A 14,202-nucleotide genomic window follows, 5' to 3' on the forward strand; every position below is an offset into this window, starting at 1 on the left:
TTCCCAGAATTCTATTAATTCATCTCATAAATTATGATTTTAATGACGAATTTCCGCGCTCTAAATTTACCAATTTAAATATTAAAAATAATCATAATGATTATTACTAGATTTATAATTCAAAACAAAATATGTATCCTAAATTTTTGTAAAAAATATTTTATTAATCGTGATTTGAACAAAATAATTAATTTAAATGTCTTGTCTTATCGAAAACCTTATTTTTATTACAATTTTGCCGATAGTAATTCTGGTTACAAAATTGGCAATCTCGAATTCATTCATTCGACGGATTTACGCTTTCCGTAGCGAAACCACACGAAATCCAAGCGAAATTACTGGAAATACCTGGAATTTCGAAGGAAAATAGTGAAAGGGTTCATTTGGTATTCATTCCTTCTAAACGTTGATTGAAATGGGAAGGCGAAAGGTGAGAAGAAAATACAGATTTAGTCGAATATTCAGTGCTAGCGCTGTGACTGTATTGACTTGTGTTGTGTTGTGTATGATTGTGAGTGCATTGCCATTGATAAAAAATACGTTTGTTAACGTTGTCGAATGGTGGGAATGCGGGGCCACGGCCGTTGATTATTTACGGCATTATTATCATGACCTTTCACGTTACAGTATGTTGTGCATTGGGAACACTTGTGGCTGTGAAGCTATGAGTATGAGGTGAATAATTGTGTGTTTGGCCTACATTCAGCATGCATTGGCAACAGTAATTACCGATGTGATTGACAAAAACTATTTTTGAAAATTGACCGATACTTATCGACTCAATTGAAGCAGTAGGGGCGCCGGTCCGAGAATGAGAATCATCTGCATAAACAAGGAATAAGGATTATCTCGTAAACATGGAGAAATTGCGTCTTAAAAAAAAGGATCGTTCACATTTTTGCGCCCGTTCTTTTCATCAGGGCTCTTCGGGTTTAGGGTTCCCGAATGGCGCGCCGGTGGTGCAAAAATCAGATTCCGCGTAAGAAAATAACCCCAGTTCACCATCTACTTTTGTGGGTTGTCCGTCTTCCCGAGGATTTATCGCTCATAAATTGGAAGTCTCTGTTCAAAGTCAATGTAAACAATTTCTAACATGCATCAAGAAAATCATTGCGGAATCCGTTTTTTGCACCGCCAACGCGAGAATCGGAAATAAGAATCCTCCGCGCAAATGCAGAGAATTGTAATTTTTAAGGACGCGTCCGTCCACCTTTACAAAGACGATCCTCGTTTATGAGAACACTGCACTCGACTCCTTTTCATACTACAGTAAATAATTGCTAGTAAGATTCCTACTCCGACTACTCGTACATTTTACGGTTACGAGTACAAACTACAATGGGATGTCATGCATGGGCCCGATGAGGTCTAACTGTAACGATAATGGACCTCGCGTTATAAGTGCTGAAAAGTACACAATTTTGCACACTTCCTGCAAACATACAAAACAAATGGGAGAACATATAAATTATGGTTATATATGGTTTTATGGGCACTTTAAATTGGCTAATCAGCATTGTCACTTGGATGCAATGCAGGACAACATTCCCATTTGTTTCAACATAAAAAATGACATAAAGTTCAATTACTGGTATTCAAAATCTATGACTCAGGAGGGTGTTTTCTTCTTAGACAACCTCTAAGAATACTCTACATACATGTACCCACAATGAACATAATAACATCCTTTTTTTTTCCTGTTTTCATATAAAGAAAATGTTATCAAGGATTGAATCTCCATGTAGTTGTATATTTTCGTTTTTTTTAGTAATTGTTATTGTTTGATTGTAGAAGGAAGACAGTGACTCTTCAGAGCGATGGGAGTCTGATTCATCCGTCGATGTTGAAGAAGTCTCAACATCCGATGAAGACCAAGGTAATCGAAGGATCACTCGTCAGTCCACCCGCATCGTTACCAGGGCAACAAACCAAGGTAAATTGTAAAGTAGTGTTGTATCGTCATTATTAAGGGTGTTTGCTAGTCTGCAGACACACTCTGCAGGCACAATTCCTGAAGCCTTGAGCAGTGCCTAGCTCTGTCTGTCTCCGGCTTTGTCTGGATCAGCTAAAGTAAAAGAGCCTAGTCTCACGTTGCATTGAGTGCAGACACTTACGCACAGCCACTGACAAAGGGTTTGTGCCTGCAAACTATTCCCCCCACCCCCCCCCCCTCCCTTGAACAAAATGAATGGTAGGAAAACATTCTTTGAATGCTATGAGCACCTTAGGGTAGCTGGGGGGGGGGGTGTTTCACAAAGATCCTTAGTTGGACTTAACAATCACGGAAAGTCGTTAGCATCTTGAAAATATTTTGAAAGGCAAAAAACGTTGATTCAAATCTTTCATATTTTCTATTATTTTGAAAGATTTCATGTGCTAGATGTGGAATTCATGAAAAGTCTAAAATACTTGAATTTTTGCTTTTGAATATATTTTATTTCAAGGCTACAAATGGCTCTCCATAATTTTTAAGTCCAACTTAGATTTAAGTTCGACTTAGAATCTTTGTAAAACACCCCCTGGGCAATAACCAGGGTAATAATAGGACTTTGTAGGCACCTTTAGCATCCCCTAGTACATGTAGTCTATCCCACTAATCCCAGGCCTGTCTCTCACATATCCTATACCTGTGTTTAAACTCTCTTATCAGTATTTTGTAATCCCATGCCTGTTTTTCCGCACTCCTTCATTTATACTTCATGTAGAGTATACCAGGGCCCCCTCTTGCAAAAATTTGATATCAATCCCAACTACATGTGTATGTACATTAAGAGATAGGAGACTGCAAACTTGCGATTGATTGGGTGACTTGCGATTGATTTGGATCAATCGTAACTCTTTGTAAAACGGGGCCCTGGTATACCTGTGCTTAATCTCTCATCATTATGCCTCTATCCTGTGTTTCCATTTCAGTCATGAGGATGCGAGGCCAATCCCCCATGAAGACTGGCAAGGGAGTGGACAGGAAGACTTCCGATAGCTCCGACAGTGAACCTACCGTACCCCCCACCGATACCGCCGCGGAGAAGACCAACAACAAGAAAGGCCGCAAGAGGGGGAAGTCAGAGACCCACCACTCTGATACGGAGTCAGGTGCATCGCTTAATGGAGGTAGGTCACATCTGGTACTGGGGCCTGTTTCATAAAACTTGTCATCAATAGCCAATGCTATATTTCCACGACAAACTTGCTTATAGCCAATCAAATGCCATGATTTCAGTTATTCGGTAGCACATACACAGTCATTGTAACTTGTTTTATGAAACGGCCCTGATTGGTTCATCATTGACAATCAACAAATTTGAAAAGGTGAATGGCCTGTCGTCAATTTGCTTTTTCATTTCACTGTGAAGAGTTACAAGCATATATCACTAAAGCCTTGGTCTCATATGCCTTGGGGCTTGGGGAAACCACCAGGGCAAGATATACTGTGATTGTAATGTGCTTCACATAACAAGGAGATACAAGTATTAAAGCGAGTACAACATGGCCTTTGCTCCTTGCTTCTATTTTGTTTAATCCCGAATTGCCACTTTTGTCCATGTTAACTGACTTGTATTTTGTCACCTAGTTGTGTGCAGTTGTCAAATTTGGCAGTCAATGGGTATTATGTTTTATGTTTTTCCCTCAATTGCAACTGTAATATTGTTGTTTGTGCTTTTATGTCCAATATGCTCACATCATGAGGATAAACCGGGAGGTATTAATAAGTAAAGAGGAGAGATAAAATATGGTTTGTTCATAAATATTTCCAGGATTAACTATTTCAACTTATTTTGTAGTATCAGGAGCACCAAAGAAAAAGAAAGAGAGGAAAGCAAATTTTATTCTAATGTGCAATACAAATTGTTTGTTTGTTCATGTCTCCTTAATCAAGATTAATGTAAAGTTCCTAAATTAAAATAAATTAAATTAAAAATTGTTAAAAGGCATGTTTGATTTGAATTAGTTATGGATATTTTTATTTTTCTGTTGAATCAGGAGGCCCAAAGAAGAAGATACAGAAGAAAAGTACAGGTAAAGGTGATGCTAAACTGACCAATGGAGAGCTTTCAAGCGACAAAGAGAGCGGAGACGGAGACAAGAAGAGAAGGAGCAGAATTATAGCAGAACAGCAGCTTTTGAAGTCAGAGAATGTAGAATTGAGGTGTCCCGTTCCTGGTTGCGATTCAAGAGGTAAGATGGATAGATGGAGAGATTGATGGATGAAGCAACTAAGACAGAAGAGAGTACATGCTCTTACACTATGTAACACACTGACTAAAAATTCTTCCTATTTTCATTGTCTAGATATGGTTGTACTCTTGTTAGTCATGAATATTTATTTTTTTTTTGCTATAGAGAAAATTTGACATATATCGAGTCACAAGGTTTTATCACCGAGCAATATTATCATATTGTATTTAATTGAATAGTATTCATGTGATTATACTTAGCTACATGTTAATCCACCCGCAGGTCATTTTACCGGGAAGTTCACCAAGCATCGTACCTTATGGGGTTGTCCCCTCTACCATAACATGACGGCCGAGGAGTGCCAGGCCAAAGCAGACGCGAGGGCAGAGAAGAGACGCAATCGGCACCAGGAGCAAGAGAACGATGAGAAGAAGGCCTTGCGGCAAACGGTAAGCTATCAGCGTAGTGAAAGCAGCGTTTACATTTGCCACAGAAAACAGAGGTATTTTCTTGTTAACCTGTAAATGTATTCTAACGTCGCCAAACAAAAGTATTCACTTACATGTAGCTCTCTATGGTATAAAGAGTATGACACTTAAATCATTTAAAATATAAAAACCAGCTCACGATTACTGCAGCATTTTTTAACAAAGCATAATAACTGTTATGTTATTAATTCATAGAAAGATACTAGAAAAGTTATACTTAGACAAACTGGCATGCCTTGAGCACACAATGTAAAAAACAACAAAATACTGTGCACTAAACATGCAAGGAATTTCTCCCGGTTTCTTGTAGTCAGAGTAAGAACAGAAAAAATGAAATGCTTTTCTATTTCATTTACTGTTATTCAGAGGTTGTCCCTTACAAAAGTGGTTGAAAAAAGATAATTTTAAAGCTTTTAGAATACTGTACACAAAATACAATTGTACATATAATTTTCAAGAACAGGCCATCCCTGAATTATTTAATAAAAAAGTTATTTGATGTGTACTTTTTTCCCAGTAATCTAATCTGTATTTCCTTTTTGTTTTCTTCACCATTTGACTAACTATTCCATTAACATTGTCATTCAATCGCATTTATTCATACCATAATTGTTGTGCATTACCCTATACATGTTATTCACTTTAATACATCACAATGTACATGTTATGTCTGCCTTATTGTTATCTTGTCTGTTTATTGTGTCTAATGCCTGATTATCATGTTGTGTACGCTTACCGTTTACTGTCAAATTATGGGATATTCATACATGTTTCTGTCACATTTCCTATGTACTTATCTCTTCTTTCCACTGGCTTCTCTTGTGTTACTCTTGTTTTGATCGACTTTGATATGTTTTGTCTTATAACACCTTCTTACATGTAACTCCTCACCTATTAACACTACTCTTTTCTTGTATTATCTTTTCCCTTCATGTAACACCATTTTAAACTCCTCTCCTTTCGACACCAACTCTCTTGCTTAAAACACCAACTTAATTCCTCTGAACACTAATGCCTTTCATGTAACCCCATCTCAACTCCTGTCTTAAAACCTGTGTTAACACCAACCCCATTTCTTGTGAAACCATCTTCACTCCTACCCTCTTAACACCCAACACTACCCTGATAACACCAACCCCTTTTCATGTTACCCCATCTCAACTCCTGTCTATAAAACCTCTGTTAACACCAACCCCATTTCTTGCGACACAATCTTAACTCCTACCCTCACAACACCCAACACTACCCTGATAACACCAACCCCTTTTCATGTTACCCCATCTCAACTCCTGTCTTAACACCAACGCCTTTTCTTGTGACACCATCTTAACTCCTACCCTTTTAACACCCAACACTTACCCTGTTAACACCAACCCCTTTTCATGTTGCCTCATCTCCACTTCTGTCTTTAAAACTTGTGTTAACACCAACCCCTTTTATTGTGACACCATCTTCACTCCTACCCTCCTAACACCTACCCTGTTAACACCAACGCCCTTGGCACTCAATCAGAACTCATCTCGTGCCCAACAGCAAAAACGCTACCAGGTGCAGGAGCTTCGGAGGCAGCGCAAGGAGCTCACCGAGGACGTCAAGGTCAAGAGTCGGCAGCACCGGGAGGAGTTCCACAAGTCCCGGGAGCCCCTCCTCAACGGGATCACGTCGCAGTTTGACCTGGATCTGTTCCGCGAGGCCCAGATGCGGGCCTCAGAGGAGATGGTGCGTGTCCATGCGCAGAGCTTACCGAAACACGACTCTCCGCTCACAGCAAATAGGGTAAATACGCAAGCGTTCATGAGAGTATGAAGGGGGGCATTTCTCAAAGATTCTCAGTTGAACATAACTCTAAGTTGGACTTTAAGAATTACGGAAATCCATTTGTAACCTTAAAATAGAATATATTCAAAAGCAAAAAATCAAATATTTAAGACATTTTAAAAATTCCACATCAAGAACATAGTTGTGATTGATATCAACTCTTTGAAAGACAGGGGGCCCTGACCTTTTTGTTTTCTTTACCATACTGTCAAATAATGGGATTATTCATACACTTTTAATGTTTCTCTCTCTCGCAGGAGAAGTGCGGCTTGGCCCAATCCTGGCGAGGGCACTGTACACAAGCTGGAGTTTGTTTCTAATGTCTGATTCTCATGTTGTATATATATCCTGACCTTTTTGTTGTCTTTACCATACTGTCAAATAATGGGATAGTCATACATTTCTTCTCTCTCAGGAGAAGTGCGGATTGGGGAATCCCGGCGAGGGCACCGTCAAGAAGCTGGAGTTTGTTTCTAATGTATGATTTTCATGTTGTATATATCCTGACCTTTACTGAACCATCAAATACTGGGGTATTCATAATATTCATCTATTTTTCTCTCTCTCGCAGGAGAAGTGCGGCTTGGGGAATCCCGGCGAGGGCACGGTCAAGAAGCTGGAGTTTGGCCGCTTCGAGCTCAACACCTGGTACTCATCCCCTTACCCCGAGGAGTACGCAAGGCTTCCCAAGCTCTACATCTGCGAGTTCTGCCTCAAGTACATGCGCAGCTCCACCATCCTCAGGCGACATCTTGCCAAGTGCATCTGGAGGCATCCCCCGGGCGACGAGATCTACAGGAAGGGCATCAACTCCGTCTTTGAGGTGGACGGCAAGAAAAATAAGGTTGGTTTTGGTTGGAAAATCTTGCACTGGCTGGAAGAATCGAGAGGAGGAGGAGTAGGGGTAGAAGGAGGATTTTGTGGATGAGTAGCTTAAGGAGTGGGATTTCTGAAAGTGGAATTGATATAGGGGAGAATGAATTACTTCATAGAATATGGGACAGAGAGTTGTGGCATTCCATGGTCGCCAACGTCTCAGGACATAGCACTTAAAGATTGTGTTGGAATTTGTATTATCTTCATTGTTGATTGAATGATTGGATGATTTATTTTACTAGATTGTTAAAACAACCAAGGGTCCTACAACTTCAAGTCCTATTAAAGCCCCTCTGCACTAGTTTGACATTATGGGATTAGACCACCCTGCAAGGTCAATGGTGGGTGGTTATCTCATCAACTCAGCTCTCAATTAACATAAGAAAAAGGGGATCATGGGGGACCAATAGTCACCGATTAGGCATTGTTTATATAGAGGGCGCAAGTAGCTGTGAGGAGTGCAGTGGGGCTTTAAAACAACAAAGGGTCCTACAACTTCAAATCCTTTTGAAGAGACATGAGCAGCATTTCACGAGACCATCACAAGTACAAGTTTGCAGACATCCCAATGAAATGTGTGTATTTAAATTCAAGTGCGTTTCAACTTTGTCATTCTCAAATCTCAACCATCAATTTGATTAAATTTTTTCAACCAATAATTAAAAACAATTTACAATCACACTGGTACAATTATAGTATAATGACAGACTGGACCCCTGAGAAGCAATGCTTGTAAATGGGGCCCATTAACATACAATTAAAACAAATATATAATAAAAACATATTATAAAAAACAAAACAAAAAAGACATATGTATATTTATACTTTTACAAAACAATTACAAATATTCAAAAGAATTTTTTTAACAATTTCTTCCATAGCGCAATTGCATGACTAAATCTACTAGTTGGTATCACCGTAACCTATCTTCCTTATTTTTCTTACTCTTATAGATCTACTGTCAGAATCTATGTCTTCTTGCCAAGCTGTTTTTGGACCACAAGACGCTTTACTACGATGTAGAACCATTCCTCTTCTACATCATGACTGAGAACGATTCATCTGGTTGTCACATTCTTGGCTACTTCTCAAAGGTGAATTTCATATTGATCTACTTGTACTACAGGGGAGTGTTTCACAAAGGCTAAGATCGACTTTGATCTGATCTTAACTATGGCAGGCCTTTCATGTCACTAGACCCGCTAACCATTCCTGGCATTGGTTTCTCAAGGAACGTACAAATCGTGGTCACAAATCTACAGAATTTACCTTTTTTGATAGTTCATTATTGAAGGAAAAAATATCATCTAAAGATCATAATTGAGACACCAATGGTGAGAGCAACCAGTGGCATGAATGGCCTGCCATAGATAAGTCCAACTTAAAATTGATCTTAGTCTTTGTGAAACACCCCCCAGGCCAAAAGTGGCACTTCAGAACCATTTGCCACACAAAACTGTATAGCTGTTTTAGTACTATTGCAAAATATTGATTATTTCAATTTAACCACCTTTTGCAAATCTGGACAACTAGTAAGAATTGTCCAAATATTTATGGTTTTAGAGTAATTTTATTGCCATTATATTCATACTTGTGTAGAGCTGCCAACCCTTCCGTATTTGTCAGGAGACTTTTACGATTAAAAAAAAAAAACATTAAAAAAAAAATTCGACTGGGATTTCATGTTATCTAAGTGTAAAGCCTCGGTCACAAATGCCATTACGAACCGCTACGAACGATTTTCAGACAATGGAAAAAGGGAGATACGTATGAAATTATCATTCGTACAAATCTTTTTGACCGTAGCATAACTTGCACATGAGAGCGACTTCATTTTGACTTTCTTTGATCTAGTCTAGTAGATTTCATATTTTCACGATCTTTGCAAACATCTAAATGTGAATGCATTTGTACAAAAGTTTGTGATTGTGTACATGATAAGTTAAATAATAAGGTAATAATTAGAGCCCATTTGATACCTGTCTTTATGCAAAAAGGGGTCATATAATGTAGCGGATAATCCTGAACCCGGCGGGTGAAACAGATTCTTGTTCTTATGAAAATTTCAGCACTTTCTAAACTCAACAATTTTTTGGTCAATTAGCACATGCTTTACGAAAGCCTTGCAGCCGAGCAGTAATTTTTCCTAAACATAGAAAGCATGAAAGCATCTCTGAAGATGTATGCAAATGAATTAAGTCAGACTTATCACGCAGCTTTAACTTATAGCAATGCTTAGAATAAAGGTTGTAAGATGACTTATAATGTGGGGTTTAACAAAATATATATATTTTTTTTTACTTCAATGATATTTAGAGTACCCTGTATGTCAACATCATTTATACAGTCAAACCTGCTTTAGTGACCACCTGTCTACAAAGACCACATTTTTTGTTTCCCTTGAAAATGGTTTTTCATTGAAACACGTGCTGAAGGAACCTGTCTACAAAGACCACTTTTCTCTTGGGCGGTCGCTATAGAAAGGTTTGGCTGTAGTTGTTTCATCAAGGCATCTATGAGTTCATGTTCAAGTTCCACTTATTCTTTTGTTGAGATAATAATTCTTTTCAGCCCCATTATTACGTCCTGCAGGAGAAGAACTCATTTCTGAACTACAATGTTTCCTGTATACTCACCTTGCCTCAGTACATGAGGCAGGGATATGGCAAGATGCTTATCGATTTCAGTAAGTGGACAAGTTACGTAGTTGATATTTTTTAGTGACCTTAAGGGTGATGTAAGTTATTTTCTTCACCCTCTAATTAATGTATGCTTTTTATGATTACCGGTAACTAGATGGACCTTCAACTGCGCACAGTTGAAAATGATACCTCCGCCTTAGAGCAATTTTACAAACCAAAACAGACTGAAGCAATTTTTAGAATTCAAGTTTGATTGTAATCCATTAACAGGTTCTCAGAATATTGTGATTACAAGCTATTTGTCATGTACATTTATAACCCTTTATCTTAGACCTCATTACCCTTAAATCTAATCAGTTCATGGATTTGATCACATCTCTTTGATATAATCCCATTAAGAAGGCTATCTACTGTCTAAGAAATATTAGAAGATTAGTTTTGATCACATCTCTTTATAGTATAATCTCATACTAAAGGCTATCTACTGTCTAAGAAATATTAGAAGATTGGTTTTGATCACATCTCATGGTTATTATCTTATTCTTTAGGCTATCTACTGTCTAAGAAAAGATTAGAAGATTGGTTTCAATCAAATATCATGGTTATTCTAATTCTAAAGGCTATCTACTGTCTAAGCAAAGATTAGAAGATTGGTTTTTAATCATATCTCATGGTTATCAGGCTATTTACTGTCTAAAAAGATTAGAAGATTGGGTTTGCTCACATCTCTTTGTTATAATATCATTCATCAGGCTATCTACTGTCTAAGAGAGAGGAGAAGATTGGTTCCCCAGAGAAGCCTCTCTCCGATCTTGGTCTGATCAGCTACAGAAGCTACTGGAAAGGTGTGCTACTTAAATATCTACATAAGCTGGATGCTAAGGAAATATCCATCAAAGGTAAGAGGCCCTAAATGTGTAAGTCCCTTAAAGCCCCACTGCACTACTTATAGCTCCTTGCGCCCTCTATATAGCAAACAATGCCTAAGTGGTGACCGTTGTTCCCCGATGGTCCACTTTTTCTTATGTTACTTGAGAGCTGATTTGATGAGATAACCACCTGTCAGTGACCATGCAAGGAGGTCTAATCCCACCTGGCCAAACTAGTGCAGATAAGCTTTCATGCTGTAATGTTATTGGTCAGTCCGAGGCATAATAATCACGTCTTTGCCCAATCCCAAGTCCTCCAATCAATTGTGAGTGTGCAGTCTCCTATCTTTTTTATAATTAGTTGCGATTGATATCATTTGCAAATAAGTTGTAAGAGTTGATATCAATGGCAACTATGTACATAAGAAAAAGGAGACTGCAAACTTGCGATTGATTGGAGGACTTTCGACTGATTTGGATCAATCGTAACTCTTTGTAAGATGGGGCCCTGGGTGTGTTTGACAAAGACTAAGATCGACGTTAAGTTGGACTTAACTATGGCAGGACGTTCATGCCACTGTATGCTCACACCAATATGATCTTTAGATAATATATGTTCCTTCAATAATGAATTATCAAAAAATGTAGATTTGTGACCATTATTTATACGTCCCTTGAGAGACAAATGTTAGTAAAAGGTGAGAGCAAACAGTGGCATGAACGACCTGCCATACTTAAGTCCAACTTAAAATCAATCTTAGTCTTTGTGAAACACTCCCCAGATTTTAATAAGAGAGATTGTTGTTCTTTTGGGGTTGTATTTGTTGTTCTTGTGTTTTAATATTGTTTATGCCATCATATCATCATTTTATCATTACAATTACTATCTCCTACTTTTTCATTGTTCCTTGTTCCTGCAGACATCATCCAGGAGACGGCCGTCAAAAAGAGAGATTGTTGTTGTTTTTCTTGTTCTTGCATTGTTATATTGTTTATGTTGCCATATCATCATTTTATTATTACTGTTATCATTTCCTACTTTGTCATTGTTCCTTGTTCTTGCAGACATCAGCCAAGAGACGGCGATTAACCCTTATGACATCGTCAGCACGCTACAGTCCATGTCCATGCTCAAATACTGGAAGGGCAAACACCTGGTGCTCAAGCGACAGGACCTCATCGATGAGTACCTGTCCAAGGAGAAGGAGAGGACCAACGGTCTCAAGCTGATTGACCTCAACAGCTTGAAGTGGACACCGCCCATATGTGAACCGGTATAGGGCCATTCCATGTTAGGGCGGACAGACATTTGAGAGTAGGGTCTGGCCTATGAGTCGTATGTGAACTGGTATGATGCAATTCCATGTATTTAAAGAAAGAGGGACATTTTCAGAGCAGTTTCTAAACATCTTTTCATATGTGAACTGGTATAGAGCCATTACGTTAGGACAGACAGACAATTTGAGAGTAGTGTCTGGCCCTACAAGTCATATGTGAACTGGTATACAGCAATTCCATTTAAAGAAAGAGGGACATTTTAAGAGCAGTGTCTAAACATCTTTTCATATGTGAACTGGTATAGGGTGATTCCATGTAAAGAAAAAGGGACATTTTAAGAGCAGTGTCTAAACATCTTCTCTTATGTGAACTGGTATAGGGTGATTCCACGTTAGGGCAGACGGACAATTTGAGAGTATTGTCTAGCCTTATCAGTCATATGTGAACTGGTATGAAGTAATTCCATGTAAAGAAAGAGGACATTTTAAGAGCAGTGTCTAAACATCTTTTCATATGTGAACCGGTATACAGCAATTCCATGTAAAGAAAGAGGACATTTTAAGAGCAGTTTCTAAACATCTTTTCATATGTGAACTGGTATACAGCAATTCCATGTAAAGAAAGAGGACATTTTAAGAGCAGTGTCTAAACATCTTTTCATATGTGAACCGGTATAAAGCCATTCCACGTTAGGACAGATAGACAATTTGAGAGTAGGGTCTGGCCTAGAAGTCGTATGTGAACTGGTATATAGCAATTTCGTGCAAAGAAAGAGGGACATTTCAAGAGCAGTGACTTAACAACAGTTCATTTGTGAAGTGGTATACGGTGATTGCCTAGCCTGCAAAAGGACATTTTAAGAGTAGGCTTTAAGTACAAGGAACTGGTACAAGGCAATTCCAGAATGGTAAAATACAATATTTTGAGAGCAGTTTCTAAACATCATTTCATATGCAAACTGGTATAGGACGATTTCATACTTTTTAATACAGGACAGTTAGAGAGCAGTTCCTCAACAGCAATTCATATGTGAACTGGTATAGAGCGATTCCACACATGGAAAAGGGGACTTTTGGAGAGTAGACTGTAGCCTTCAAAGCCATATGTGAACAGATGTACAAGTTTAAAGTTGAGAATGTTTTCCAACAATGATGTTTGTGAATGTAAAATGAAGTTCCACGTATACGATGTTCTTGTAATGGTTTTCTCACAAGACTCGAATAGCGGTTACTATTTCAGATTTTGTATTTTGGAAAAGAGAAATGGACCTTTGTATCTTGCAATGGACCTCCAAATGGTCCCCAACAATATGTGAACAGCTCTAGAACTGTGTAAGGTTGAGAATGAGTTGAGTTGAGTTTTCCAATAAAACCTTTTGTTAATGGATGTGAAATTAAGTTCCAATGGGAGCATGTTTTGGGGTAATCTATCGTAGACTTAAATGAATAGATGATTTCTATGTCTAACTTGTGTTTTTGGAATAGACGGAGGGGACCCCGAGGGGACTTAGCAACAGTTGCCAATTTGTGTTAGATTGATTGTTACAAAAATGAATAACTTTTCTTTTTTTTCAATCTTTTTTTTTTTTTTTTTGCTCAAACTTGCACTGACGTGTTTCTCTGTCATGTTCTGCTTCTATTGAAATCAACTAAATACTTAGGGTGGACTTCCCCTTTAAGCCTTTTTTTTTAAATGATGAAGTAATACCCTTCACATTTCTGTATCTTATAATACAGAGCTCAGTGAATACCAGGGGGGTGTTTCACACAGCCTTTTTTCAATGACAAATGGCAAAAATCAGTGACAAATCTGCTGATAACCAATCAGAAGCAAGGATTCACTAGCTTATAACAAAAACTGTCATTTGTCACCGATGACAAGTTTTGTGAAACACCCCCCAGTGGTAGTTTGTTGCACGGCATATCTGAACGTGCCTGTACCAACCATATCTGATCATTCTATGAATTTGATATAATACTTTGATGTCAACTAATGATCATAATACCTGGTGAAATCTGTATATAAAGACCGCTCAAGAGAGACAAAAGCGGTCTT

At 38.3% G+C, this 14,202-nt stretch overlaps 1 protein-coding gene across 5 annotated transcripts; it reads left to right on the forward strand.

The window, feature by feature from the left end:
• Positions 1–261: 261 nt before the first annotated feature.
• LOC577009 (histone acetyltransferase KAT7) lies at positions 262–13,584 on the forward strand. 5 transcript variants are annotated; one of them, XM_030978077.1, is made up of 11 exons: positions 262–430; positions 1,792–1,933; positions 2,914–3,111; positions 3,982–4,176; positions 4,459–4,625; positions 6,177–6,440; positions 7,054–7,326; positions 8,312–8,452; positions 9,930–10,044; positions 10,753–10,899; positions 11,935–13,584. In XM_030978077.1, the coding sequence occupies exons 1-11, from the start codon at positions 416–418 to the stop codon at positions 12,147–12,149; spliced, it is 1,872 nt and encodes a 623-aa protein (XP_030833937.1). In that variant the 5' UTR covers positions 262–415; the 3' UTR covers positions 12,150–13,584. The 5 variants fall into 5 exon arrangements, with proteins under 5 accessions (XP_030833937.1, XP_030833938.1, XP_030833939.1 ...); XM_030978078.1 differs by having other exon boundaries at positions 9,951–10,044; XM_030978079.1 differs by having other exon boundaries at positions 6,198–6,440.
• Positions 13,585–14,202: the final 618 nt, after the last annotated feature.

This window comes from Strongylocentrotus purpuratus, unplaced genomic scaffold, assembly GCF_000002235.5.
Source record: "Strongylocentrotus purpuratus isolate Spur 01 unplaced genomic scaffold, Spur_5.0 spur5_scaffold_1, whole genome shotgun sequence".
NCBI classification, from domain to species: domain Eukaryota; kingdom Metazoa; phylum Echinodermata; class Echinoidea; order Camarodonta; family Strongylocentrotidae; genus Strongylocentrotus; species Strongylocentrotus purpuratus.

Bases quoted from the DNA above. Each gene is read 5' to 3' on its own strand.
- LOC577009 (XM_030978077.1), top strand. The intron at 3,112-3,981 runs GTAGGTCACATC...CTGTTGAATCAG, and splicing joins AGGTGCATCGCTTAATGGAG to GAGGCCCAAAGAAGAAGATA. The intron at 4,177-4,458 runs GTAAGATGGATA...ATCCACCCGCAG, and splicing joins TCCTGGTTGCGATTCAAGAG to GTCATTTTACCGGGAAGTTC.